General features: G+C 46.0%; 2 protein-coding genes across 7 annotated transcripts in view; one reads left to right on the top strand and one right to left on the bottom strand.

The window, feature by feature from the left end:
* Positions 1–4,026, top strand: part of SWT1 (SWT1 RNA endoribonuclease homolog) — a 28,048-nt gene extending 24,022 nt beyond the window's left edge. For all 5 annotated transcript variants that reach the window (XM_069023797.1, XM_069023799.1, XM_069023796.1 and 2 more), the window contains one exon: positions 1,210–4,026. In XM_069023797.1, coding sequence (XP_068879898.1) covers positions 1,210–1,315 — 106 coding nt within the window. In that variant the 3' untranslated portion in view covers positions 1,316–4,026. The remainder of the gene's footprint in view (positions 1–1,209) is intronic.
* On the bottom strand, positions 3,046–19,877 carry IVNS1ABP (influenza virus NS1A binding protein). 2 transcript variants are annotated; one of them, XM_069023804.1, is made up of 15 exons: positions 19,624–19,877; positions 13,850–14,080; positions 12,515–12,641; positions 12,034–12,203; positions 11,873–11,948; positions 10,966–11,139; positions 10,468–10,593; positions 8,977–9,084; positions 6,689–6,815; positions 5,930–6,154; positions 5,730–5,851; positions 5,426–5,552; positions 5,212–5,343; positions 4,890–5,063; positions 3,046–4,458 (listed from the first exon to the last, which is right to left on the bottom strand). In XM_069023804.1, the coding sequence occupies exons 3-15, from the start codon at positions 12,623–12,625 to the stop codon at positions 4,205–4,207; spliced, it is 1,926 nt and encodes a 641-aa protein (XP_068879905.1). In that variant the 5' UTR covers positions 12,626–12,641; positions 13,850–14,080; positions 19,624–19,877; the 3' UTR covers positions 3,046–4,204. The 2 variants fall into 2 exon arrangements, with proteins under 2 accessions (XP_068879905.1, XP_068879904.1); XM_069023803.1 differs by lacking the exon at positions 19,624–19,877 and adding an exon at positions 14,494–14,755.
* Between the last annotated feature and the right edge of the window lie 5,767 nt (positions 19,878–25,644).

Here is a 25,644-nt window from a genome sequence, read left to right as displayed (position 1 = left end):
TATTAACCAAGGTACTATGAGAGGAATCATCCGGGTCAATAAAAAATCCCCCCTTTGTAGGAACAGTGTAGGGAAAATGAATGGGGGATTTTTTAAATTCCCTTTTTAATTTTAATGCCCAATTAACACAGAGCAGGAGAGGACAGAATTATATTGCAGATGAGGCGTCAGTGCCTACATGGTGATTTTCAGCTGTTGGAGGTGAGGTGTTGGGCCCTCTTTCCTATGCCAGTGGTTTCTGGCTCATTTCTTTATGAATTTGTGTCATTGAGGGTTTGTGAATTCAGGCTCTGGGAGGTTTCTAAAATGCTATTGTGGGTTTTTAATAATTCTGAGCTGCCTAATAAAGGACAGGTAACTGGTTTTTGCTGTTGTGTGGATATGAATGAGCTGTCACTGGCCAGGATCAGCTGAGTGAAAGGCTGGGTGGTGAATTACTCTAAAAAGCTTCCCTTTGCCTAGACTGATTCTGGGTCCCTGAATCCTCCGTGAAGTTCAGAGTGCAGATTGCAAGATCAGGGCACAAAGTTATGCAGAGGGAGACAATCACTATTTTAATCAGCAATAAAAAACAGTTTAAAAGCTTCACTCCGCATGAGTTGATGGCTCTAGATGTGTATTGATACAGGCAGAAAGAAAACTGTGTGTGGAAATTTGTGCTCAGCAGAGTAAAACAAGTATTTTGCAGACTGCTCTGGCAGCCCTCAGCCTGTGCTTGGGGAACTCGGTGATGGGGGTTTTCTTCCTTTTTTGAGGAGCAGCTTTTAAATGGTCTTTTGAGAAAGAGTCTTTTGGAAACCAAAGTTAGGGCATGTTTATATGTGATCAGGTTGAGATTCCTCTTTTGAAAGTCATAAGGGGGTGTATCCAGATCCTTATTTTGAGCGTGAGTACAGGGTATGTCAGTGTATGAATGATGGTTTGAACAGAACCTTCCAGAATCCCAAATCTCTCCAGAAAGTGGATCAGTGACCTCTCCTGCCGATTGTTCCACTTTACCTGCCCCAGAAGGGAAAAGGAGCTCTGCCTGTGGCAGCTGTGGGTTGGGTGTTGCAAGGAACTCATGTGAAATCCTCAGGTTTAGCAGCTGTAGTACAAAAGTCACTGCTGCTGCTTGAGTTTGATGGAAATGTCCTGGAAAATGTAGGGAGTATTTGTAAAGATTTCTATTCTGCTGTGTCCTGCTAACCTTTCTCTCCTGTCTCCCAGGGAGAGGCTGGAAGTGGGCTGCTGCCAGCTGGCACAGCTGGAGCAGACACTGGAGCAGTGCCAGGCATCCGTGCACAGGGAGGCCGAGAGCCGGGGCTGGCTCTGACCTGGGCTAAGCTGTGTGAGCTCCACCTCCTCAGGGGGAGGAGAGGGAAGTGCTGGAGGAGCCAAAACTGCCGCGTTTTCTTCCTCAGCGGTGCTGGTTTGGGTTGGAGTTGAAGGGAAAACACAGTTCCACATGGACATTAAATGTCAGGATTGCTGCTGAGAATTCTGTTTGCTACTAGAATGTTCTGTCTTCAGTGAGGGTGCCGCTGGATAGCCATGGATAACCAGGAGAAGCAGTGCTGGTTTGGGATGCAGCAGCTGTGCTGGGCTGCTCTCAGCATCCAGCGTTGCTGTGAGGAGCTGAGCTGGTAATGGTGGTACAGGAAAACCCCTGTCTTTGTGTTGCTGGTACTTTACAAGTGACAAGTGAGAGAAAGGAATCTGTTGTGTCAGCCGGAAGCTGGGGAGGGCAGGAAGTAGTGCAGTGCAAGGCCGGAAATGAAGGACTGACCCACAGGCACAACGTGTGTCTGTGAGGGCTTAAGAGAGGACGTAGAATGAGCAAAGGAACAGACTGATGCTCATTTTTCCTTAAAGACAAAACAAACCCCCCCACCCTGATGCAGGTGTTTGTCCCAGACCCCTTTTCAGAGGAAAAAGGTGTTTCTCCTTTGCTTAAGCAGGCACTTTATCTTCATACAGTGGAAACCTGCTGGCAGTGCTCTTGGGGGAGCTTCTCATCCTGCTCTTGTCCCATCCTCCTGCAAGGTGGGCCTGGTCCTCCCTGCTCTCCAGGTGACATCCCTCTCTGGCTGCACTATTGGTTGCTTTCCAGAACTGCTTTAAGTTGTGAAACTTTCCAAAAGCCATCTTCTAAGGCCTTTAACACTACCTCTTTCTGTGTATGTATTTGTACAGAGATGAGCTGACTGGCAAAGTTCCAGAGTGTCTATTTTGATATTAACTTTTGGATGTATTTGTAAACTCGTGATTGTAAAAATGTAATTTATTGTTACATTAAACAGTGTTTGATTCTGAGTGGCTCTGCCCAGTCCCTGTGAATGCAAGTGCCAGGGGGGTGGGAGGAGTCTCTGTTGAAGCACAGTTGCTGTGTGGGGCTGTTTCCATGAGGGTTCTCCAGCCCTAGGAGCGGGGTGGGGACCGTGGCTCCAAGGTGCTGATGGGGACAGCTTGTGTCCCAACCCTGGCCCAGCTGCAGCACATGCTGGCCGTGCTCTGTGGGCAACTGGCTGGGAAGGGCTGTTGTGGAGAAGTGCTCCTCACTCTCCTGGCTCTCCCTGCTTAGCTGGACCAGCTTCACAGCCTGTAGGGGCCAGTGAAGTTCCTGGGCCTGGTGTGTTTTCCCACTACTGTGGGAAGCTGGAGCAGCCAGCTCCTTCCTGCCCCACTGCACAGGACCTGGCCTGGTGCCATCACTGGTGTAGCTGATCCCTAAAGCTGCCCAGGTGAAGGAGTAGCTCCAGCTGCAGCTTTGCACCCCCTGCCCTGTGGGGCACTACCCAATTCTGCAGAGAGGTTTCTGTACACAGCCCCTGAGCAGGGAAAGCTCCCTGGCCCAGACACACCCCAGGGGTTGTGATGCTCCAAGCCTCGGTCCCTCCAGCAGTGAGCCTGACTCTCTCCTGCCGGCACAAGGGACACTCCAGCCCCTACCCCTGTCCTGTGCCTACACCCATCTGAAATGTCACTTTTAATATCACAGACTCCTCTTTGGACACCGCCTCCTTGAAGAAAAGGACACAGAGCCAGGTCAGGGCACGCCTGTGGTGCGAGGGTTTCCCAAACGGTACCTTTAATGTGTTTGCAGCAGCAGCAAGCAGTCAGTGCTAGTTTTGGCACCCAGAGTTAGATGTGCAGCACTACACATTAGACACCAAGTCATCCCACCCCAACATTTGATCTAGAGGAATAGAGAAAGTGAACTAAAACAGCACTATGAGCACATACAAAATCAAGTTATTCATGTTCTATCACACTTCCAGCTGGTAATATTAGAAAAATAAACTTAAGACAGGTACTACAACACATTTTCTTTGCCAGCTGGCAAGAGTTTAAAACCCATGAGAACCCCCCTCCCCAAGTTGTTGTTGTACAAAGATCAGCTCACCCCGAGTAACAAAACTGCTGTACAGAAAGCGCACTCTGCATTCTCCTCCAAGTACTTGGAGCCAGAATCCTTTCCCCACCCTAGAGAGTCTTGGCTGTGTCATGTCCAGAAACCCTGTGCAGCTCTAAGGAAGGTGGCACACACTAACACACCATTGCAGCAGAGGCAGCAGCTCACCTGCAGGGGCAATCCACTGTCCCACTCGGGCTCTAGGAACTCCAAGGTTGTCTCTTTGTTTCAATAGCCATTTATCTGCCATTTGCATTTCAACAGACAAAATACTCTCCTGAGTATATAAAAACTGTTATAAAAAGGCAATTGTAAAAGATAAGGTATTAGCAGAGGCATGTCAGCTTTTTTTAATAAAAAAAATAGCCATTATATCTGTTTAAATAAGGCTTCTTGTTACAGATTGTTCCAGTTACTGAAGGAAACCAAGGCCTGATGAAAGAAAAAACATTATCCCCCACAAACGTTACCCTTCCTGCCCCAAGAACACAGCTCCAGGAAGTCATCCAATGTGCAAAGTGACAAACACTGGGGGAAGCTCCTGAAGTGGTATGCCCAGTCTAGTTTCTCTTGCGTTATCATCAAAATCTTAAACCCAAAACCTTAAAGTTCTAAAATACACAAAAAACCCCTTCATCTCAATATTCTTTCCAAAACAAATATATACAGCACATTAATATGCAATATGCAAAAGCTCTGTGTTGCTGTTGGCAACGTCTATGCCCTCCCCACCCCTATTCACAGGTGTACCTCTACTGAAACACAATTACATCACTAAGCCTGTTAGTTTGAAAAGGGAATTTAATTCACTTAAAACTTGTAAATTTTGGTGTAGGGGCTCCACTCGTTTGACTCTGGATTGTAGACCTCGAGTGTGTTCAAGAACTCATTGCCATCAAAGCCCCCCACTGCATAAATGGTGTTGGCCACGGTGGTGATGCCGGCGTTGCTCCTGGGCGTGGTCATGCTGCCCATCATCTTCCACTCGTTCCTGGCAGGGTCGTACATCTCCACGCAGTTCACCGCGTGCGTGCCATCAAAGCCTCCGGCCACAAAGAGCTTTCCTGTGTGAGGAAAGGGAGCCACGCTCACTGCTCAGCACCAGCTGGCCCTGTGTTCCCACCAGAAGGCTGGACAAAGCCCAAAGGGACCCCAGCTGCTGTCACAGACCTTGGCCTGGTAAAGGTCTGCAATTACAGGAGGGACCTGCTTTGGTTCTCCTGCCCATGACAGGTGACAGGAATTTGAGTCAGAGTAGGGGTTAAATCCAAATTCAAACAGGTGCAGCTCTAGAAGCTGCACAGTGACACTTTGAGAAGAGGTGGGGTGAATGCCCCACAACCAAGTGGTTTTTGTTTTTTAATTAAAACTGGCAGTCTAGCCAGGCTCCTACTGGATTCCTGCCCAAAAAGGAGCACAGCTTTGTATTCTACTCCCATCAGAGCAAACATGAAGAGCCCTGAGGCGGCAGCAGGAACAGCAGTCCCAGTCCTACCATCACGGACAGCCACGCCAGCGCCGCGCCGTGCCACATTCATGGGCGCCATCAGGGTCCAGGTGTTGTTCTCGGGGTTGTAGCGCTCCACGCTGTTGAGGCAGTTCCACGACTCAGCCCCACCGATGATGTACAGGTACCCCCCCAGCTCACACACAGCCGACTGGTGCCTCCCTGGAACCAAAGCCAGCAGTCAGCCACCAGCAACAGCCCACAGCAGCAGCGACTCCAAGGGGCTTTGCTTTGGTGTAGATTTTGGTTTGGTGCAGTTCTGCAATTGCCCTTTTCTCGTCTTTCTTCCCCAGCTCCCCAACAAACTTACGGATGTTAAGGGGAGCACAGCTCGTCCAAGCCTTTGTTACAGGATCAAACACATCGCAGTTCTTCAGTCCCTTCTGGCCATAGGGATCAGAACCACCCACAATGTACAGCTTTCCATTCAGGGCACACACTCCTGTTGGTACAGGAAAGCATGGGAAGTGAGTCACAACTGGCTGAGTTTCCACCCCGCGGTCCGAGTGCTGCAGAGGCCTCACCTGCATTGCAGCGGTTCGTCCGCAGCTCTGGGACAGGCATCCAGTCATCAATCTCGGGCTCGTACATCTCTCCACAGCTCAAGTCATCCGAGTGGCCGTTTGATCCACCCACGACGTACAGCTGCCCCTGAGAGGAACAAACCAACACCCGTCACCTCTCAGCACACCGCATTCAGCTCCTGATCGCTTGGGTAACCGTGGAACTACAGAGAAACAACTTCTAGAGCCATCCTGTTCAGTGTGTCCCGTTCAGCTCAGCCCAGGCAGGACAGTGTCCCACAGGCCTGCTCCCCACCCCACACACCATCAGCACCGCCATCTGGAACCGGGCCCTCGGTGTCCTCATGGGTGCGATGAACGTCCAGGTGTCCTTCTCGGGGTCGTAGCACTCCACGGTGCGCAGGCACTCCTCCCTGTTGTAGCCCCCTGCAAGCGAGAGGTTACTGGCCCCATGTTCAGAGGCACCAGCCCACCCCCCGGCCTGGTGCCCCCACCCTGGCTCACCCGCAGCGATGAGCTTGCCATGCAGCTCGGCTGTGCCCAGCCCCGAGCGCGCATACTGCATGGGGCACATGGGCCTCTCGATGAGGTCGCTGGGCTGCAGCTCAAAGCTCAGGCTCTTCAGCAGCCGCGGGGTGCTCGAGGGGGAGCTCTGGGGGCTGTTGCGGCCGTGCAGGAAGATCACGCACAGCACCCCGTCCAGCACAGCCAGGCACAGGTACGTGTTACCTGCGGGGACAGCACACCGCCACCGTCAGCAGGGCGCCACGTGAAGGGGGACTGAGCTGGGTGCCAAGTGGGCTCTGCTGGCTGTGCCGCTCCCCTTGGCAGCATGGAAACTTCATTTTTTCAGGTTACTGGTTCCAAGCGTTAGAAAAAGTGTTAGTTATCAACAACTATGCTTTAGATACTAAAAGAGTGCTCAAAGGACATACGACAGCAACTTCAAGATTTGCTGGGAGTCTCCTCACACACACAGACCAAACAGCTCTGTTAATTAACTGTGGACTGCCTATCTCCTTAGGATTTTCTAGGAAAATGATACACACCATGGATTTGGTTGATAAAGAACTGAGATGTATGTAATCCCAGTTTAGCCCAGGTACATCAGAAGCACCCTACAAATTACTTGACTTGTATAATCAGTAAGAAAAGACACCTCAGCATTCCTCAGAGATGTGAAGGAAATCCCCAGGGAGCAGGAGGTGGCAGGTACCCGAGACCAGACACATCTGTTAGACAACCCCTGCCCCTGTTACTCACTCGAAGTCTTCTCTGAAGCAATGATTTTCCACTCGTGTTTAGGACTCTGAACAGTAGCATTTGGAGAAAGACTTCCAGAGGAGCTGCTACTGATCTGCTTGTGATCATTCTCACGTGGTGGCCTCTTCTGCAAAATCAAAAGGCAGCTACAGAAACCTAGCCAGAGACTACAGCTCCTTCTACCTGTGCTTCTCTGAGATACTACGTAGCCACTCCAGAGCAGACTTGTCTACCACCTCCGCAGAGCAGCATTTATAGCACACCTATATTTTCAGCAGAACATCTTGCCTGCCCAGCAACAGTGGCCAAAAACCACCCTACACTTTTCTCCTGGGACTCACTTCATCCTGTGACTGCAGCTTTCTACTGCTGGTGCTGGACTGCAAATCCCTGAAAGTGAGTGTGCATTCCTAGCAGGATTTACAAATGTAATGAAAGAGCTACAGGCAGCTGCAGAGAAGTGAGCTACCACCTAGGAGCCTCACTCCCAAGCTCTGCTTCTGGAACTTGAGTTAATTATATAATGCTATTTGGAAGTGAATTAACTATTCTCTTCATTCCCTGAAGACAAATTAATTTCGCCTCAGTTCCCCTCTGCGCTCAGATAAGCTGTTTCTTGAATTTTACTCCCTTGATACTTTCCATTAACAGATTTCTGCTTTCGTTTCATCTCCAATTAAATTTATACTGTAGCTTACATGATTTTGCTCAATTAAGAAAAACCACAAAATTTCCAGTTTCAGCACAGTTGGCTGGGTTGTTGAGGCTCTTCCTGAAGCACAGGAAGTTACCATGCTGTCTATTCTGTTTAAGCAGCAGAGTTTATGACCACAGTCCCAAGTTTGCGATGCTTGCACAGTTCCCTGGAGCCTGATCTCCATGGAAACTGTCACAAGACTTCTGAAACACATCACCTAACTCAGATAACCTCACACTGAGGAGCTGGATTGCTAAGCTCAGCTCACCGTGCCAACCAGTGTGCTTGTGGAGAACATTTTTGTTATTTCTGAACCTTCATCCAATTAACCACTTATGCTCTTATCTTACAATTGGCTCGATGGCAACAGAAAATACAAAGTTTTGTAATTTAAAAATGTAAAAGTTACGCTTTTTCCAGAATTGGCATCCAGGGTTTTCTTAGTATCAATAATCAATTGATACTAATATAGTAATAATAATAATAATAATAATTGATACTACTAATAATCAATTGATACAAAAATCAATATCAATAAACAATCTCTCAATTGTTTAGGATGTCTGAAGTTGGTGATTTTTCTTATCAGAAAGGATTTGTAGAAAAACGTTGAGAAGTCCTGGTCTTATTTCTGAAAATGAACTTTCTGAACATTCACCTCTCTGCTTCTAAGCATTACAAGTGGTATGCAGAGGTGGAGAACTCTGTGAAGGCTTCCTAAAAACAATTAAGAAACTGGAAAATTAGCTGGCTTTTCCTTTTCCTCTCATTTCATTTCTAAAATCCACATTCTGGGATCGACAGTGTTTTACATACACAATAGCTAAAAATTTCAAGAAGGAAACTTTTTGTGTGAACATGTTTCACTGTTATAAAATATCACAATGTATTTGCTTCAAAATCATAAGTTTAAACCAAGTTCATTTGTATAAAGCAACTGATAATTTACAACTGCTAGTCCTTTTTCATTCTCTATCTTAGCCTGCGTTGTACTAAGCCATGTGGTTTTCTGGAGTTCAAGGATTACACCTGGTTAGAAATAAAAAAAAAAAAGCCATTTAGAAAGACCTCTCAAAAAGCACAGGAGTGATTTGCACTCAGTCAAAGCATCAGAGAGATCTGGCAGCTACACCACCAGTGCAGCTGAACAAAAGAAGCGGACGCTGGCAGCTCAAGGATTAGAACTTGGATCTGGAATCTTTTTCTGGGCCAAATTTAACAGACACATTCCCCACTGCAAGCCAAGCAGTCTGTGTTTCTCTACAGTCTCTGGGAACTCTACAAGGTCTCAGCTGACTTCCTACCGCTGAGTGCTTGTCTGCCTCTTCTTTCTTCTAACAGCCAGGATTGATTTTGAAGTCAGAATTAGAGCACTGTTTTGCAAGGGCCGAGAGTCAGCCCAGCCTGCCAAAGAGACAGAAGCTGAGAGCACATCATGGCCTGCAGCAGCTTCCTGCCAGACACCTTCTCATGGTGCACTTCTCCACTACAGCACCTGCTGCCTTCTCTGCCAGCAGAACACAGGACTTCAGGTGTGCTGTAAACTGCTCCAGTCTACCTGGGGTTACCTGAGACTGTCTGCAATTTGTACCTGCACAAACTGAATGTGGTCATCATCACTGCCATACACCTCAGCCTGTCCATCTAGCAGATTTCCATCAAGCAGCTTGTGATCAGCTGAGTAGTACAGCGTTTGCACCTGCAAAAACAACAACAGAACACCCATGTGGCTGCTGTCTCCATGCTCCTCAGCTACAGGCACATTACCCCAGACACCACAATGCTCGTCAGCTCATCTCAAGCTTGCACAGTGGCAAAACTAAAAGGAAGCAGATGTCATGGTGGCAATCTTCAAACAGGGGGTGAAGGTTCCTTCCTTTCTCAGCTTGAGAGAAATCTTCATTTTCCATGGGCTTCTACTGTTTTCCCAGCACAGAAACATTAGACAAGCAAAAGGCACATTAATTTGCAAAGTTACACAAATTCACAGTCTCATGCAAGCATTTTCCTTATCCCTGCACACAAGTTTTCTGCTCTGAAAAATATACATATTTATCTCCATCAAAAAAGGCCAAGAGAAGCCAACAGTGGGCTCTAAAAGAAAGGTATGGGAATGAGGGAAGACAACACAAATTTAAGTTCTGGAAGAAACTGTTGTCCACCACTGAAATCAGATGCAGCTGTTTCAATGAAATGCATCTTAATTTCAACATGATCAAGCTTTTAAATGAGTTTCTCCAAGAGGAAATACACACTTGAGATAATATGACAGCATCAACATATACTTTTGCCTAGACAAGTGTTTCTGGGGATCTTTCGTGCTTGTAATAACAGACTTGGAAAATTCCGATGTTTCATGAGATTTGGTAAAGTCCATTTGTTGGAGCCAATTGAGAATTTTATCTGCCCGCTAATTTTGCCATTAAACACTGCCCAGGCGACATCTACCATTAGTATTCATGAATAAAGCCATTTAACAACACACAAGTTTCATAATAATGCATCCTGTAAAGGAGTAAGTAAACACCATTAAATCATCATGATCGTTCTCTGCCCACAGCGGATTTTCTTAGGAGCACTGGGGCAGGACTGCTGCTTCTGTACGTGTCAATACACTTGAGGCTCTTCTTGGTTCTTCAGCCTTGGTATCCTAGTTTTGTTAATAAACCTATGGGGAGATAAACCAACGGGGAGGAACAACCATTAGAAGCTTTTACCTACTGTGCATTTACAAGCAAAACCTGCAAAGGAAAACACCAATCTATGGCAAGTCTCAGTACCACCTCCCCAAACTAAAGCAGATACAGGCCACTCTGAGGCTACTATACAGCAACAGGGAGCAAAAAGGAAAGTGAAGACCAGACTGAACAGTGCATTCAGCTCACCTGAACACCCCCCCAGTTTCTCAGCTTAAGGGTACCTACAGCAAAATTTAAATTCTTTAGGGTCATAGTTAAAAAAGTGAAAAAATAAAAAAAATAAAAAGTAAAATGGGATCATCCTTCATATTGGTTTTTTCCTTGGGTTTTTTTTGGGTTTTTTTAATGTTTAATCCCATAATCCCATTTTCTTAAAGACTAACCTCTTCCATTAGATCTTCCAGGCTGCCTCCATTCTCCCAGATGCTGCGCTGTACCCAGTTGATTACCTTTGTGTACAATTTGCCATTGCTGGGTAGGCCAACATTGTCTTCCAGCATTATTTCAAGCTTGAGGGAGAGGAGAAAAGATGATTTACTCTCTAGGAATTACCCTGTAGCATGCTGTACTTTACACAGTGAGCACAACTCTCACTTTACCACAGAGCCAGAAAACACCACAGGATGCTTTCAGCCTATGGAACTAGGAAGCACATTTAAACACAATCACCTTTTACACCTGGAAAGGGTGACAGCATGTGTTCTCTACAGTTAAGGTTCACAGCAGTAAGAACAGGACACAGATCCAGAACTGTCACACTGTTGGCAGCAGTGAGTAGACCAAGCTTTCCTTCCCCCAAAAGGGAAAGGAAATCCTAGTTGCTTCTCAGGTTGCATTTTGGAAATCCTGTACCAGAAGGAATTCTACAAACTTAAGCTAACCTTTAACCGTGGGAGCTTGAGAAATTCCTCCTGTTCTGAAATCTCTACAAGGTGTTCCTGAATGTAGCCATCGATCTTGTTCAACAACCGAGAGTCTCCCATGCAGCTGGCAAAGTTCCGGTACGAGATGCAGCTCTGCACGTCCATCTTGGAGAGCAAATAGTCACCACAAACCTGGCAAGGAAAGAGCTGCGGCTTAGCGTACAAGCACAGAAGTTTTTATACATTTAAATTATCTACCCCAACATACAGCAGCAGCTGTTTTCTAACTGCAGTGCAGTGACTGTCTGCTGTCATCCCCATGCCAGTGCTGTAGAGGGAATGTTGCCTTCCACAGGAATACGCACATCTTAAATGAAAAAGTCAGACAGATTTGGAAGCTACGGACATCTACATTGACCCCACGCTTTTCTACTGAACACCTATCCAAAACTATTTCTCAGTCAGGTGAGCTAATAATCCCAATTCCCTAGTAAAGAGTACCCCTATCTGCAGCCAAGGGTATTTCCAAAGTCAAGCACTACCAAATTTATGTTCAGGAGTGTGTGGATTATTCTTTTTCTGACAGATTTACAGGTTTGTTCATGCTCCCAACACAACCACACATGGCACTGCTGCCACAGACCTGAAGGTAAGGAATGAGCCAAGATTCAAAGCTGATTTTTTTACACAGGTGCACAAATACAAAATGTAACTTCAGAGAACACTCTGGCACCAAGACAGCTCAAGTTGAAACAACACATCCAGCTGGCGCCAAATCAATACCGTGCTAAGGAACATCTACAGGAGCTTTGTGCTGAGCTCTTCTTCCACAGAATCATCAGGTTTTGGCTCACTAACACCAAAAGGTGCGATGCTGTCAGCCTGAGAAGGCAGAATGGACTTCCAGAAGAGCTGAGAACCATACCTGCTTAACCCTCTCCATCTTCAACTTCTTTGCTGCAGAGTATACATCTTTCACCAGTTCTTTATCAGCTTTTAACCTATTAAAGATAGAATTTGCCTCTATTATTCTGATTTTTCAAATAGAAGTCTACCCTCTCTCTAGTTACTGTGAGAACTACTTACTGAGCAGTATAGGCATAATTCAACAGAACTTCAACAGCTTCTGGGTTGAGATCATCGAATTTCACATGGGAAACCCCATGACAGTCACTGTCAGTGTTGAAGATTTCAAACAGGTAGGGACTGCAGCACGCCAGCACAGCTCGGTGCGCCAGCATCTCGTGTCCACACACCTTTATGTCAAACACAAACAAGAAGCCCATGTGCTGGTGAGGATTTTTTGTAATTACCTTTGTATTTTCACAGTATGAAGGCCTACTCAAGTGAGTGCCATAGTTCAAACCCATTTTTCCAATCAACAGTCTCCAGCTAAAAGTAAGCATCACTTCTCTCAAAGCACTCCCCATTTTGGTGGTTTTTAGTATGCATTTTTCAGAAAAACGGGCTTCTAAAATCTCACATCTCCCAGTCACTGAAGAAACAGCTTCATGTGGTGCAACCCCCACACCCCCCCAGGCACCCCACCGGGGCAGGGCACAGCTACCTGGAGGCGGACGTCGCAGAACTGACCGCTCTTCCGTAAGGCGTTGAGTTTGGCAACAGACGACTCGATGAAGTTCTCATCCTCAAACATCAAATATCCGTTGGGAATCATTTTGGTGTTGGTGTGGCTGCACACACAATGGGTAAAGGTTACACACACAGCATCTTGCTTCAGTACAGCAGTACTGGCAACACACTGTTTGCAAACAAACATGCAGGGGAATTAATGGATTAGTGATTTTCCAGGATTGAGGCTACAACTTTTAATGCATCCACATCACTTCAGCAGGTACTGGGTTCAAACCACAGGCAGAACCTGTGCCAGCTCTGTGGGAGCAAGCTGGGAGCCACTGGATTACACGGATCCCCTTCTCTAAAGATCTTTTTTGGTAGATCCATCCCCAGCTATCATTATTCATCACCACTTTCTGCTCCCTATCACCCTTGGTCCAGCTGCATTTTTTGCAGACGCAAAACCCAGCTACACTGAAAAATAAGAACTGAGAATTTAAAGTAGCTAGTGAAGTAGAATAGATAAAGAAACATTTTCTGTTTAATTTTATGAGTAATGATTCAGTATTTTAGAGCAGCTGGGAGTCATGAAAGAATATTATGACCAACAAAACAGACAGAATTTAATAAATTCTGAAAAACAATAATGTATTTTAAGCCATTGCAAAGCTAGAACATCTTCCTCTGAAGACCTTGGCCATATACAAACATACCACCTCAGGGAAACCAGTCCAAGACCGGAAAAATAACTTCAGGAAACTTAACTTTTTTATCTGGAAGCTATTTTATAGCTCCTTTAATTGATTCTTTTTTAGTTAACCACTTTCTAAATAGGAAGCTAATTAAGAATACTAAACTATTACCCTGAGGTGACCTAATGAATTTGAAATAGTAATGTTAAAAAAAAAATCAGATTTGTAAGTTTGAGCTGCTAACATACACAGAAGTACAGTTACCTTAAAGATTTTAAAGGAAAGCATATGTGGAATTCTATTAATGTTACCAACAACAATTTGTTTTTCCATCTCAAGTTTAAGAAAATTCTGAAGATCACACTAAATAAGAAAACTCCAAACCAGAAAAAGTGGATTGCAAAAATCAGTCATGAAAATAGCAAGGCTCCCATAAAATACTTCTAGTGTTAATCCACCTATTTTAAGTTCACTTACTACTGTGAGTATTCAACCCTAAACTGGCAACAATAATCTTACTTACAAATATCCATTTGTCATGTTTTATTAAAGAAAGGACACCAAGATTTTAAATCTGCATAATTTCAGCAGAAGTACTGACTACTATATACACAATTAATGGTACAACTTACCAGCAAATATATGACTGTAAATTTAAAATAGCCCAATGGTATCACTGTGTTAGAACAGAGCACTTGAGTTTCGGGATGTCCTGACAAGGAAGATGTTTGTGGAAATGCAAAAGCAGACGTGTGTTTGCAGCTGCAATATGGATTCCAAAACTATCAGGCTTGAAGATGATGTAATAAAGTCCTTATGAGCTATAGACATGAATTTCTTCTGTGATAATCATGCATCATAACCTGCAATAAAGGAGAAGGTATCAAGTAAGGAAAACAGTGCCACCACGTATTTCATATAAAACTCGATGCATGTTCCTGACCCAAATAAACAAGTTTTTCTTCACAAAAAAAGGTGGGTTTTTTTCCACAAAAAGCAAACAGCCTGAAAAATTCCATATTGACACCAATATGTCCTCATGCCTAATAAGAGATCAACCACATCACCATTATACCCCCGGAGACAAGAAAAGGGCTAAACTAGTACTTACAGAAAAAGCTGGAAGAGCTGAATCCCATTTTTAGCCAATCCCTTACCTACTCTGCCCTTCAGCACGTCCTATTATCATTACTGCCTGCACAAGTAGGTAACTTGCATGTAACGCCAACAAAAATGACTCCAGTTTCTAAAAGCACACAATCCACAAGCCTCCTACCTTTGGCTCTTCTTGTGCTCATCTACTTATAGCCTTCTTCTACCGAATGCCTAAAATTGTCTGAAGATGGATTAAGGACATGTCTGAAATGACTGGGCATGTCTCCAGTCTCCGCTACTTCCAGAAAGATGTATAAAGTCAGGAATCACTATCTGTATGACAGCCTTCCTTGGTAAAAACTCTCTCTGCCACGCTGGGAACAGAATCTGTTGGGTTCTGGTTGAGCTCTGCACCGGCAGTGCAGACCAGGGTGGCTTTGCTGGGAATCCACATGCTGGTGGGCTCTTTATGCAAGGATTTTTCGGGGAGGGGAGAAGAGGAGGAGGAGGAGCAGCAACAGGGAGGGAACAGGCAACACTCATTCTGGAACTTTCCATGACCCTGGTACCACCTCAGGAAAACATCAATCACTTCAGTTCCAACACTATATTTGTATCTACAGAATAAATGCCACACTGGGAACTGGGTTTCCTAAAAATAGGTGCAGCTCATTTCTCCTTGTCAAAAACTGAAAGTGCCCTCCGTTGTAGAGAAGAGAACCTTGTGACCCTGGTGCATGGCCAGGGCTCAGCTCGGTGGTGACTTTGGCAGGAGCAGTACCTGCCTGGTGCCCGGGCAGCCTGGGAGCTCCAGCAGGAGGCTGATTCCCGGCAGCGGCAGGGGGCATTATCCCACCACGGACCAGCTCCACGGGACACTGCCCCCCCATCCCCACAGCCGGGCACGCAGAATATTCCAGCCGGCAGAGAACTGCGCAGGCAGAGCCAACACTCACTGAGCTTGGCTGCTGGAGCAGGCACAGCCACACAGCCGGGAGAAGGGAACACCTGCTCCCGAGCGAGCACAGCAGCGTCTGGGAACGCAGCAGTCCGGAATGCTGGGGCACTGCAGAAGCAGCACCCCGAGACACAACTCCCTGAAACACACTGCGATGCCAGTGAGCTTTGCTGGGAAAAGAAATCTAACGCAATAAAGGTGTATTTTTGTTGCAATCCTACAGGCAAGTTATGAAGCTGACACCAAGCTCTATTTAACAAATATTGTTTAATTAGGCGTTTGGCAGTCATCCCTTTCCCCGTTGGTACAATTGGCATAATCACTGCAACTTTTAAAGCAAGCAAACTTCTCAAAAACAGAACCCAACAGCCTGATGTCCACACCTTCCCCAAAGACTCAACACAACAAAACATTCCGAGTCACAGGACAGATAGTCAAACAATTCCAACTAAATCCCACAATCAGCCTCGCTCTGTTTACATCTCTGGGCATGTTTTGTCACATTCTGCTGTAACACATCAGTTTTATTTCCAGTGTTCTAACTCTGCCACATGTACTTGCTTGGGACCTTGTAGACCTAAGAAGGTCATCCAAAATAGTTCTGGATTGAAACTGAAGATTTTTCTTTTAAAGTCCTCCTTTGTGCAAGACACCAATCCCACGCAGATGCATTTATGCCCCTAATGGTATTGTCCAATCTGAATATCTAGGAACTCAAACATCTTAATTGCTGCCACAGAGTTTCAACGCTGTTGTGTGTGTCATGGCTAATATTATTACTCAAAACAGCATTAAATAGCACAAGCAGATTCACAACTTTCCATATTTTGGTTTGGAGTACTTCTGCTAGAACACAACCCAAACTATCAGCCAAAATTCACTGCAAAGTCAAGAACACTGCCTATTCTGCATTAAAGGTTATAAACAGGTACTGCAAACAAACTCGTTCCCTTAAATTATTTTTAAAAATCTAAATCACTTTGCTGTTACCTTCCCCCCCTTGCCTATATTCCCTTTTAGCTCAGCACATCAAGAATTCTGCGGCATTTTTTGTAATTATCCAGGATTTTGTATTTTTTTTAAGCCAAGTGAGATGTTCCCAGATGACTGTCAGCCAGGTAAAGCCTGGTGCCTCTGACACAATGACTGTTCAAGCTCCATCCAAATGCACTTCTCTAAACACATTAAAACTACAGAATTATCATCCCAGATGGGACCAACACATTCCACTGGAGAAAACTCCTACTTGAGAGCAGCTATTCCCTGCACTTACTTTTAAACTGATGCAAAAAAAATAAGAGAAATCCTTAAACTGTATTTTTGTTGTAGTTTGAACAGTAAGGACTGGTACTGGTGTTGGAGCTGGAGACCCCCTTGGATCAAGGGCCGATCACACTGGGCTCAGGCAGGCCTGAGCCATGGAACATCCCCATGGTGTTCCAGCACCCCAGCTGTTCCCAGGCAGAACAATGCCAGGACTCAAATGTCTGCCCAGCTGCTCAATTTTAAACACAACCTTGTTGTAGTAACTGTGTTTCCTGAACACCTCATGTTGTGCACAGACTGAGATTTTCCTTTGCCATGTATGTGTACCACTGGACGATGAGCAAGTCACAGATTATAATGCACTCAGAGATAAACTGGCTGCACATCCGGACTTCCAGAAGGGAGATTCCCTCCCTTTAAACTCCTCTATTTCACTGTATGCCCATTTAAAGGTACATTCAAGAAGACTCACCTAAATAGCAATGATACTGAGACACAGTGATCCTCAGTGCTGCCCTAGGCCTCTCTCCCGCAGAGCTTCTTGCAGGAGCTGTGCTCTCAGGTGACCACCGAGACAACAAGCCCCAGAGGCAGAAGTCACCTTGCCCATGACCTAAACAACACAGGGACCATCTATTTTACCTCTCGTCTTTAATAGAGCCCATTTTCCATGTGCAGTATTTGCTCTGTGCCAATTCTGCACAAACCTTTTAGTCAAATTAAGGTATTACTTCTTCAATTCACAGGTAAAGCACTACTTTGGGAGAGATACTTGTTAATCTTTTGACCTAAAGTCAATACTTGCTGATATAATGACAGACACTTGATTGACACTTGTGAAACAAAAATGGAACTTAACACCCAGTCGGTGCTTTCTGGCTTGTGACAGCCCAGCTCAGAAGAAATGTAGGTCACACCTATGACTGCTCACAGTCCATTACCTATATCAGAAGATAAAACCAAACATCTTCAAAATATTTTTTTCATACATTAGCATTTATTTATGGTAAAAACACACCATCTTTTCACATCTGAGCCTGCATTTAGGCAAAACACCACAGACCAAGACACTTACCAACATACTTTACACCACTAAATAGGCTCAACCTCTTTATACCAGTAATCTCAAGTAAGACTTGGAATTTACAACAATTTTGTTTTGCTTATTCACTTTTCAGTTGCTTTCCACTAAAGATTTAGTCTCACTGATAACTATGACTTGCAGACAATTGTTCTATTTCACCTGCACATCAACCTCAGTCGTGCTCCCATGCCAACAATGAGGAGAGAGGGAGAGAAGAGGGAATATTTGCTATCACTGGTTAGGAACTGAAAGGGGAAGGACAGAGTACTGTGGACATTTTTCAAAATCTCTTACGTGCAGCCCTGGAAGATGCAATGCTTGGACTGTCCTCTACAGAGAGCAAGCCTAGAGAGCGCTTCCAAACACATTTATGCATGCAGACTTTAAAAATTTATAAGCAGCAGGCTTCATGCTTGAATGTTACTGCATTTCCAGCGACAACCCTCAGCTGTAACACCCTGGCTGCCCATTCAGCACTGGTTTCCAGGACTGGCCTCCCAGACTTCGGAGCCTAGCTCTGGTCATTAGTTCCCTTTTCATACTGGTTCTGCCTTTCCTCTCCTTTCCCACGTTGTACTTTTGCTGTTGTTGTCACAGTCTTTATCTACATCTCTTTTTCAACCTTCTGCCTCACATGCACTCTACTAAAATCTGAGTTCTTTCCTCCCCTTTCCCCACCCCCTGGGTTTATTTTTTCTACTAATGCACACTTCCCACAGTTCTCCAAACATATGTCACACAACCAAATCAGTGATTTTTGTATGTATGTCCTCCTTGTGTTCCACCCCCATTCTGGGCAGTTTTGCCTTTCTTACCATCTCCTGGTCCTTAAGAACTCAAGCTGAGGAAGACAAAATTAGACCTAATTACAGCAGCTAACACACAGCTTCCTAACTGGAAAGTATTCCCTGACTGTTGTATCCTGTGCTCCAGGAGTCAGGCTTGTGGCTACAAAATCCGCTTTCTAAAATTACACCAATCTCACCATCAAAGCACCACATCCTGCTCGCTTTCTTTTATTTAAGCTTGCTGACAGAAGAGAATAAATGTGGTGTCTACCCACCCATCACTGCAAACAACAAAAAAAGTCCTCCCTTCACAAAGCGCACAAATAAGGAGAGACATGAGACTCTATTTCCATTAGTCTATCACCACTCATCTCCTTAGGAAATAACTCGGATGCTTCGCCTCTCACTGTCAACATTTTTCTACCCTGTATGAAATTATAACCAACTCAGGTTTTATTGTCTGTGGGAATGCTGGGTAAAGGAAAAGGAAAAGTGCCAATGCAAAGGCATTTTCTACCTTGAAGCGCCTCTAAAAATTCTAAAAAGCTCTGGGAACTGGTGCATGCAGGCAGAAAATACTGTACACCTCCCCAGCCACCCCCAAAAAACCAAAACCAAACCGCTCTGGTCATTCACCCTCACCAGCTTTTCCCAGAAGCACTAATGTGGGCTGGCAGCCACTGTTTTTGCTTTATTATCCCCCACTTCCTAGAACTGGTATAGCTGACAAGGAGCGTCATGACATTGGCAACCAGCCGTCAGCACACGTTGCTCATCCCGGAGCGGCTAGTCCCTTCAAAGTCCAGGATTCCCGCGATTCTCTTACCGCCCCATCCCCCCACGCTAAGGGTTCAGGAAGGTGCCACTCCGCGGCTGCAGCGTGGCGCTTGGAGAGGCAGCGCCTGACCTTGGCACCGCACCCGAACGCGCGGGGAACCCGGGAGTTCCCGGCCGGGGGCAACACCGCACCCCGCGGCCGCCGGGGCCCGCCCGTTCCCCCGGCACAGAGGGAGCGGCCTCACGCCCTTCAGGCCATGCGGACAACTCCGAGGCCCAAGAAAACGGGCCCCGAACAAGCAACAAAGCGCGGCGGGTCCGCAGGGGCACCGGTTCCCCGAGTGCGAGGCGGTCGCCCGGGCCGCCGCCTCCACCCGCTCCCCAGCGCCAAACAAAGCGCGGCCGGCACGGCCCCTGGCCAGCCCCCGCCCGCCGTACCTGGTGCCTCTGAGCGCGGACGGCGCTGAACATATTGGGAGCCTCCGGACTGCGGGGGAAGAAGACTCGCAGGAGCAGCCCGGGCCGGCCGGGAAGGGGCAGCGGAGGAACGGACGGAGAGGAGAGAGCGGAGGGAGCGAAGAGAGCGGAAGGCGCGGCGCTGCCGAGGGAAGGCTGCGGGAGGAGAGCGGAGCGGAGAAGCGCGGCCACGAGAGCTACGGGCACACGCACGGCGCTGCGCCCTGGACCCTCCGCCTCCGCGGGGCGGGAGGAGAGCGGGGAGGGGAGGAGGCGGTGCTGGGGCGGCTCCGCTCGGCCACGAAACGATCCGGCCCCCCGCCCTCCGTGCCCGAGGGCGCTCTAGCCGCGGCCCCCCCCGGCTGAGGGCCAGCAGGAAGAGGCGCCGTGCCCCTGGAGGGTGAGGCGGAGGAGGTGGTTGGGGCGGAACCGCCGTGCTCCTTTCTGCCGGTACTGGCTGCCGCCTCCAGCGTTGCTTGCAGCGCTCAGCCACGAGGACAACCGGTTCAGTAACCTTTATTTTTCAAACCTGGCGCTGCCTGTTCTCAGCCACGACACCCCCTCAGCCATGAGACCCGCGCTGCCGTGACACTGCCTCAGCCGTGACTCTCCCTTAGCCATGGCAGCACCTCAGCTGCAGCTCTACCTCGGTTACTACTCCTCCTCTGCCGTAACACTCCCTCAGCCGTTTCATCCTTCGGCCATCGCCCCCTTTCAGCCATAACACCCCTCAGCCACGACTTTCCCTCATCCATTTCACCTCCTCTGCCATTACTCCCCCTCTGCCATTACTCCCCCTCGGCCGTGGATCCCTCTCAGTTATGAACTCCTCAGCCATGACTCCTCCTCAGCCACAACACTCCCTCAACTGTAACACCCCCTCAGCCATGTTACCCCCTCAGCTATAGCACTCCCTCAGCCATGACTCTTCATCAGTCTGGGCTGTAGTTCAAGGCATCATGTCTATTTGACCCAAAAATACCGTGTTTAGTGTTTGGAACTCTCCCTGGCAGCTTGCCCCCTGTGTGAGGCCATGCCAGCTTCATCCCACCTTACTCCATCTCCCTGGAATCCCTCTGGGAACGGCATTTTCCCAGCTGGATGAAAAATATACCCACACACTCTTCAGGATAAGTTCTATCTTTCCAGGGAAATTAATTTTTAAACATCCCTGCTGATAAATGAGGGGTATTTGAAGCCCTGTCTGTTTGTTATGTGTTTGCAAGCTCCTGATTCATGGCTGGGCCTGAGAGCTGCTGCAAGAGCATCATAAATAAACCATGGGCTGGGTGAAGTCTGAGGATCCATGTTTGCTTCCTGATTTAAAGTGCCAAGGTCACTTGGAAGGCAGCGTACACTTTCCCGTGCAATTTCCCTGAGTGCTTCCTCCAGATTCAGAGGCCGCCTTGATCAAGAAATAGGAAGCCTGTAGATTACGTTAGATACAGCTTCAGTGTCTCCGCTGTGCGATGTACATGATATTTCGTCATATATTATAATATTTATCCATTTCTCTAACACTCTTCAAGAATCTCAGTGGAGAAGCATGTTTCAAAACACTGAAGTTGGGCCATTCTGAGGTTTCACACAGAAAGGGCTTTAAAATACTGTGAATAATGATCTTGTCTCATCAGAAGCAGGCAGAGGCATTAAGCTGTAGGTATATTCCTCACCTGCACATATATCTCAGCTGCAGATGAGCCCTCTCCAGCTTCTCACCTTGCCTGTAGCAAACAGGATAATCCCAGCTTCCGGCCTCTCTGAGACATTCCCACTGCCTCTTTTCAGTTTTTAAATCACCAGCCACACTTCACCTTTAAATCACCTTCCCACTCTCTGCTTTCTTTTGAACGAAGTCTCTTATCAGGGCTCTGCTAATCAAAGGCAAAGCTGGGAGGGAGAGGGAAGTAAAGGAGTGATGATCAAATAGAACGGTGCTGGGATGTTCCTTAATTAAGTAAATCTCTGGATTACACAAGCTGCTGTTCCGGTTTTCTTAGGGATGGAGATGCCTTTATGCATCACCATCAATTTTCATTGTCAGCCACCACTTGTGATGTCAGAGAGCAGGAGCAGCAGCTTCCCCACAGCACAGTTAGCAGATGAGTGTCCCCAGTTATTTTCATATAGACCCCTGTGACAGGGGAACACCTTTGGGGTTTTGCAGAGCAGGGCTAGGCCAGGAGCTCAGCTCTCCTTTGGGCCAATTGCATTCTGATCACTCAAATTCACTCCCACTGAAAAAAAAGGGTTTTTTTCCTCTGCTCTTTGCTTTGCAATCAACATGAAATTATTTTAAATCATTAAAGCACCCTTACTCTGGATGAGATACTATGATGATGGAAGGTACTTCTATAACGCACGAATATCTTCGTTTCAAATGGCTAGAAGCTTTGCAACCCTTCCCAATGAAACTTGTGCTAAATATTAATTGATTTCTAAAGAAGAACACATTATGGAAAGGGACTGGTGGACTGAGTTGATACCAAGAGATTGAGTTACCGGGAGCTGAAGCAGAAGAACTGATTGTTATGCTTGTGGAGGCTCTGGATGTTCTGCATACCTGTTGTTTCCTGCCATGGAAAATACAGTCTAATGCATGGAAAGCCCTCTTGCTTGTCATCCAAATGGCGTGTTCCCCCTAAGTCAGGTGTTTGTAGGTGTCCCTGATGGCTCTTCTGTTGGTCTCTACCACATCTCATCCAAAGATCTGATGTCTCTGGGTATTGCAAGGCTTGATGTTACAACATCGGACTCTGCTTCCTATAGAGCTTTGTCATGAAAACCACCCAAGAGGGGAAAATACTGTATTTGGTTAGAGCAAAATATGTGGCTTGGATTGCTGCTCTAAAATTGGAGGAAGTGTAGAAAAAATATATTACTCCCAGAAGTAAGAATAAGGGCTTTTTTTTTCCTCATGAGCTGCTCTACAAAATGTCTTTAAATCCAGAGTCACGTAGTGTTTCTCTGTGGACACAGACTAGCACAGCTCAGTGCAGTGCAGCACCACCAGCCAGGGAATCCAGGCCCTGCTCTTGTTTTAAATAGAAAATTGTTTTTATGAATGAGCAAAATGCTTTGTGAAAATGAATACAATTTAGTTAAATACCCTTTATCATGTATGTATTTGAAATATATATAGAGAGATATGTATTGCAATTGAAGTTTACTTGGGTTCTGTGTAATTGTCACCTACACCAATCTACTCGTTCCATAACTTTTCCTTACTGCACTTTGGAAGGGTTTTCGATAATTCATTCCGGTTGCGAAAGCACTTGTGTGGAACACATTTTGTCAGTGCCTTGGCTCTCAGAGTCCTTAGCAGTCACATTTTAATGGTGTTTGGGCTGGGTTGGGGTTAATGGTCCACACTGAACTCTTCCCTGTAAATTCTGGCATGTCGTTTGCCATGTGGCTGGCTGATAAGAGCTACTCTGAGCAGGGCAGTTCATCTCCTTTCCTTCCCTGTGGCAAAGCAGTGATAGTCTTGGATAAATTCTCTACATAGGAGCAAAGAATGTAGGAAATTTATAAGCACTATGAAGGAGTATCAAAAGACACAGGTTTAATAGCCATGGCCTCACATTTTAATGGCAGGTTCTCTATTCATCAAATCTCTGTTCATCTTTCTTGAACAATATAAACAACTTCCCTCCTTCATTTCAGGAGACACCATTCTTCCACCACAGTCACCTTCCTTGATTTGTGTTGAACAGAAAGCTAGAGACTGCCAAACCAAGGCTATAAATTATATCTTGTCTCATTTCCATTAAGCAAACAGAAGTCTCCTTAATTAATTCCATTGGATGAACTCCATAGGAAACATTCAGAAGATTCTGATAGAGCCACTAGTTAATGTCTTTAAAAAAACCACTTCTTCTGTCCTTGAAGGATCAATTTTTCCATCTCAAAGATACAGCCTTTGGGATGAAGCCTCATGTGAGCTCCCAGCTGCAGATACATCTTGCACAGAGAAAATAGCTACAATTTTAGAAAAAAATAAGGCTTTTATAACTCTTTCAAGACAATTCTCCCCAGGGAACTGTCAGCAGATCCATTCTGGGCATGGAGATACTACCTTTATTTATATTACAAGTTATTTTTCCTTGGCCTGGGACAGTATTTAACCCAGATGTAACATCAGTTTGGAAGTATGGATGTGTTCACAAAACAGTACCTGTCCCGTCATCATTCTTGGAGCAAAAAAATCCAAAGTTGATATTCAGACTTGATTCCAAACATTTGTGGTGGCACATTTGTGAATGCCTCATCCCTGGAAGTGTACAAGGTCAGGTTGGACGGGGCTTGGAGCAACCTGGGATAGTGGAAGGTGTCCCTGCCCATGGCAGTGGGTGGAACAAGATGAGGTTTAAGGTCCCTTCCAACCCAAGCCGTTCTGAGATTCTATGATTTTAAGGAGGCTGGTCTAAAGTCTGATCCTTTTGACTTTGCACGTGTGCTCAAGAGGTTCTGATCAGAAATAAGCCTTTTAAAAAATCTCTAGTTTGTGGCTTTCCTATAGAACTTGAAATTTTGTTATTGGTTCCTTAGGACTGGAAGCCTAGTTAAAATTAAAGGCTTTTCAACTACATTAACTTATGGTTGCTGGGCAGTGGTATTTGCAAATATATTCTGGTTGTACATTACAAAAACGCTGCCTCATTCCATACACCTGTACGTCTTGCTTCCCTAAGGACAATAGTTTCTTTGGCTGAAACATCCTGTTCAGAGGGTTACAATAAAACACTTTGCACTTGAATTGTTTGCCTTCCTGACCCCTCAGCTTTCTGCCAGCTTCTGACTGTGCACGCAAGTAAGAGCTTTGTACTATTTGTCCTTGGGGCTGCATTCACGAAGTGTTCGCTGGCTGTACTGGAGCCTGGTCGCTCCCAGTTTGCTTTTCCTTCTTTTTAGTTTTCTCCATCTGGAGCTGCATCATTAGTTTCACTCATGGTCCTGGTGAAAAATCAGAATGTTAATTAAGAATGGTAACAGTGGGGAATCTCTGGAAAACAAATGAACAGAGACCTGATTGCCTCTATCCCAAAGAAGAGCTGTGTTGGGTCATGCCAGAGAAGGAAAGGGAGATGTGTAAATCCCAGCCTCTCGTGATGAAGCATCAGGGACTGCTGTTAGGCCACCACAGTTGTAAGAGGCCGCTCCTTGCCAGTGGTGTGTTCTTCAGCCTCCTGCATCCCTGCTGTGATTATTAAGGGATGGCTGTAATTAGGAACACCAGAACACAGCGTCGGCAGCAGGGCTAGGGCGCCAACAGCCTGGGGGGTCTGGTCTGCTCCCACACATCCCGTGGCTGTGAGGGATACACTGCCTGTCCTCCCTGCTGCCAGACAGGTGAGCTTTTAAAATAACATAAAGGGTGGGTGACCAGGTAGGGATTTAGCTGCTCTGCTGGGAATTTAAAAGAGAATGAAGCATCCTGTTCTATCATTAGCTCAGAAAGTGTTCCAGAAAATGACTGAAGATTTATACTGAGAGGTCCATAGCTCCTGTGGTGGGGCTTTTTTTTTTTCCAAGCAAAACTCTTAATTCAGCTTTCACAGAAGAACCCAGCATCCTTCAATTTTGCTTTTTTAATTAATACTAACATAAGCTATGAGGACAAAATTATTTAAGAGTTGGACTGTGCATTTGTAATGTCTGCACAAGCAGAAGAATAGATTTCTGATGTCACTTTAACTCTGCTTGTATGTTCCAGCCATAGTAATGCTATGAGTAATTTAACTTTAAAAAGAGAAGAAAAATATAGAAGAACCTTTATGTCCCATGAAAGGAAAGCTGTTCCCACTGTATATTCCTGCCAGCACAAAGGCAGAAGGTTAATGAGAACCCCGCCTTGAGGGTTGGTTTTACAATGAGCACAGGAACAAGCCAAAGATGAACTGTGCTGTTTCTTGATCAAGAGCAATGAATTAACCTTCAACCTCATAATTTATTCCAAAGAACACAGAAATTTATTGTAACTGTGTTCTCACTCTGTATTAT

The sequence above is a fragment of the Aphelocoma coerulescens genome, chromosome 8, assembly GCF_041296385.1.
Source record: "Aphelocoma coerulescens isolate FSJ_1873_10779 chromosome 8, UR_Acoe_1.0, whole genome shotgun sequence".
Lineage (NCBI taxonomy): Eukaryota > Metazoa > Chordata > Aves > Passeriformes > Corvidae > Aphelocoma > Aphelocoma coerulescens.
Note: the sequence above shows the minus strand (reverse complement) of the source record. Positions and strands in the feature narration are given on the sequence as shown.

Bases quoted from the DNA above. Each gene is read 5' to 3' on its own strand.
- IVNS1ABP (XM_069023804.1), bottom strand. From the start codon at position 12,625: ATGATTCCCAACGGATATTTGATGTTTGAGGATGAGAACTTCATCGAG. The intron at 11,140-11,872 runs GTATGGTTCTCA...TTTCCTTGCCAG, and splicing joins AGATGGAGAGGGTTAAGCAG to GTTTGTGGTGACTATTTGCT. The intron at 5,064-5,211 runs GTAAGTTTGTTG...CTTTGGTTCCAG, and splicing joins CTGTGCTCCCCTTAACATCC to GGAGGCACCAGTCGGCTGTG.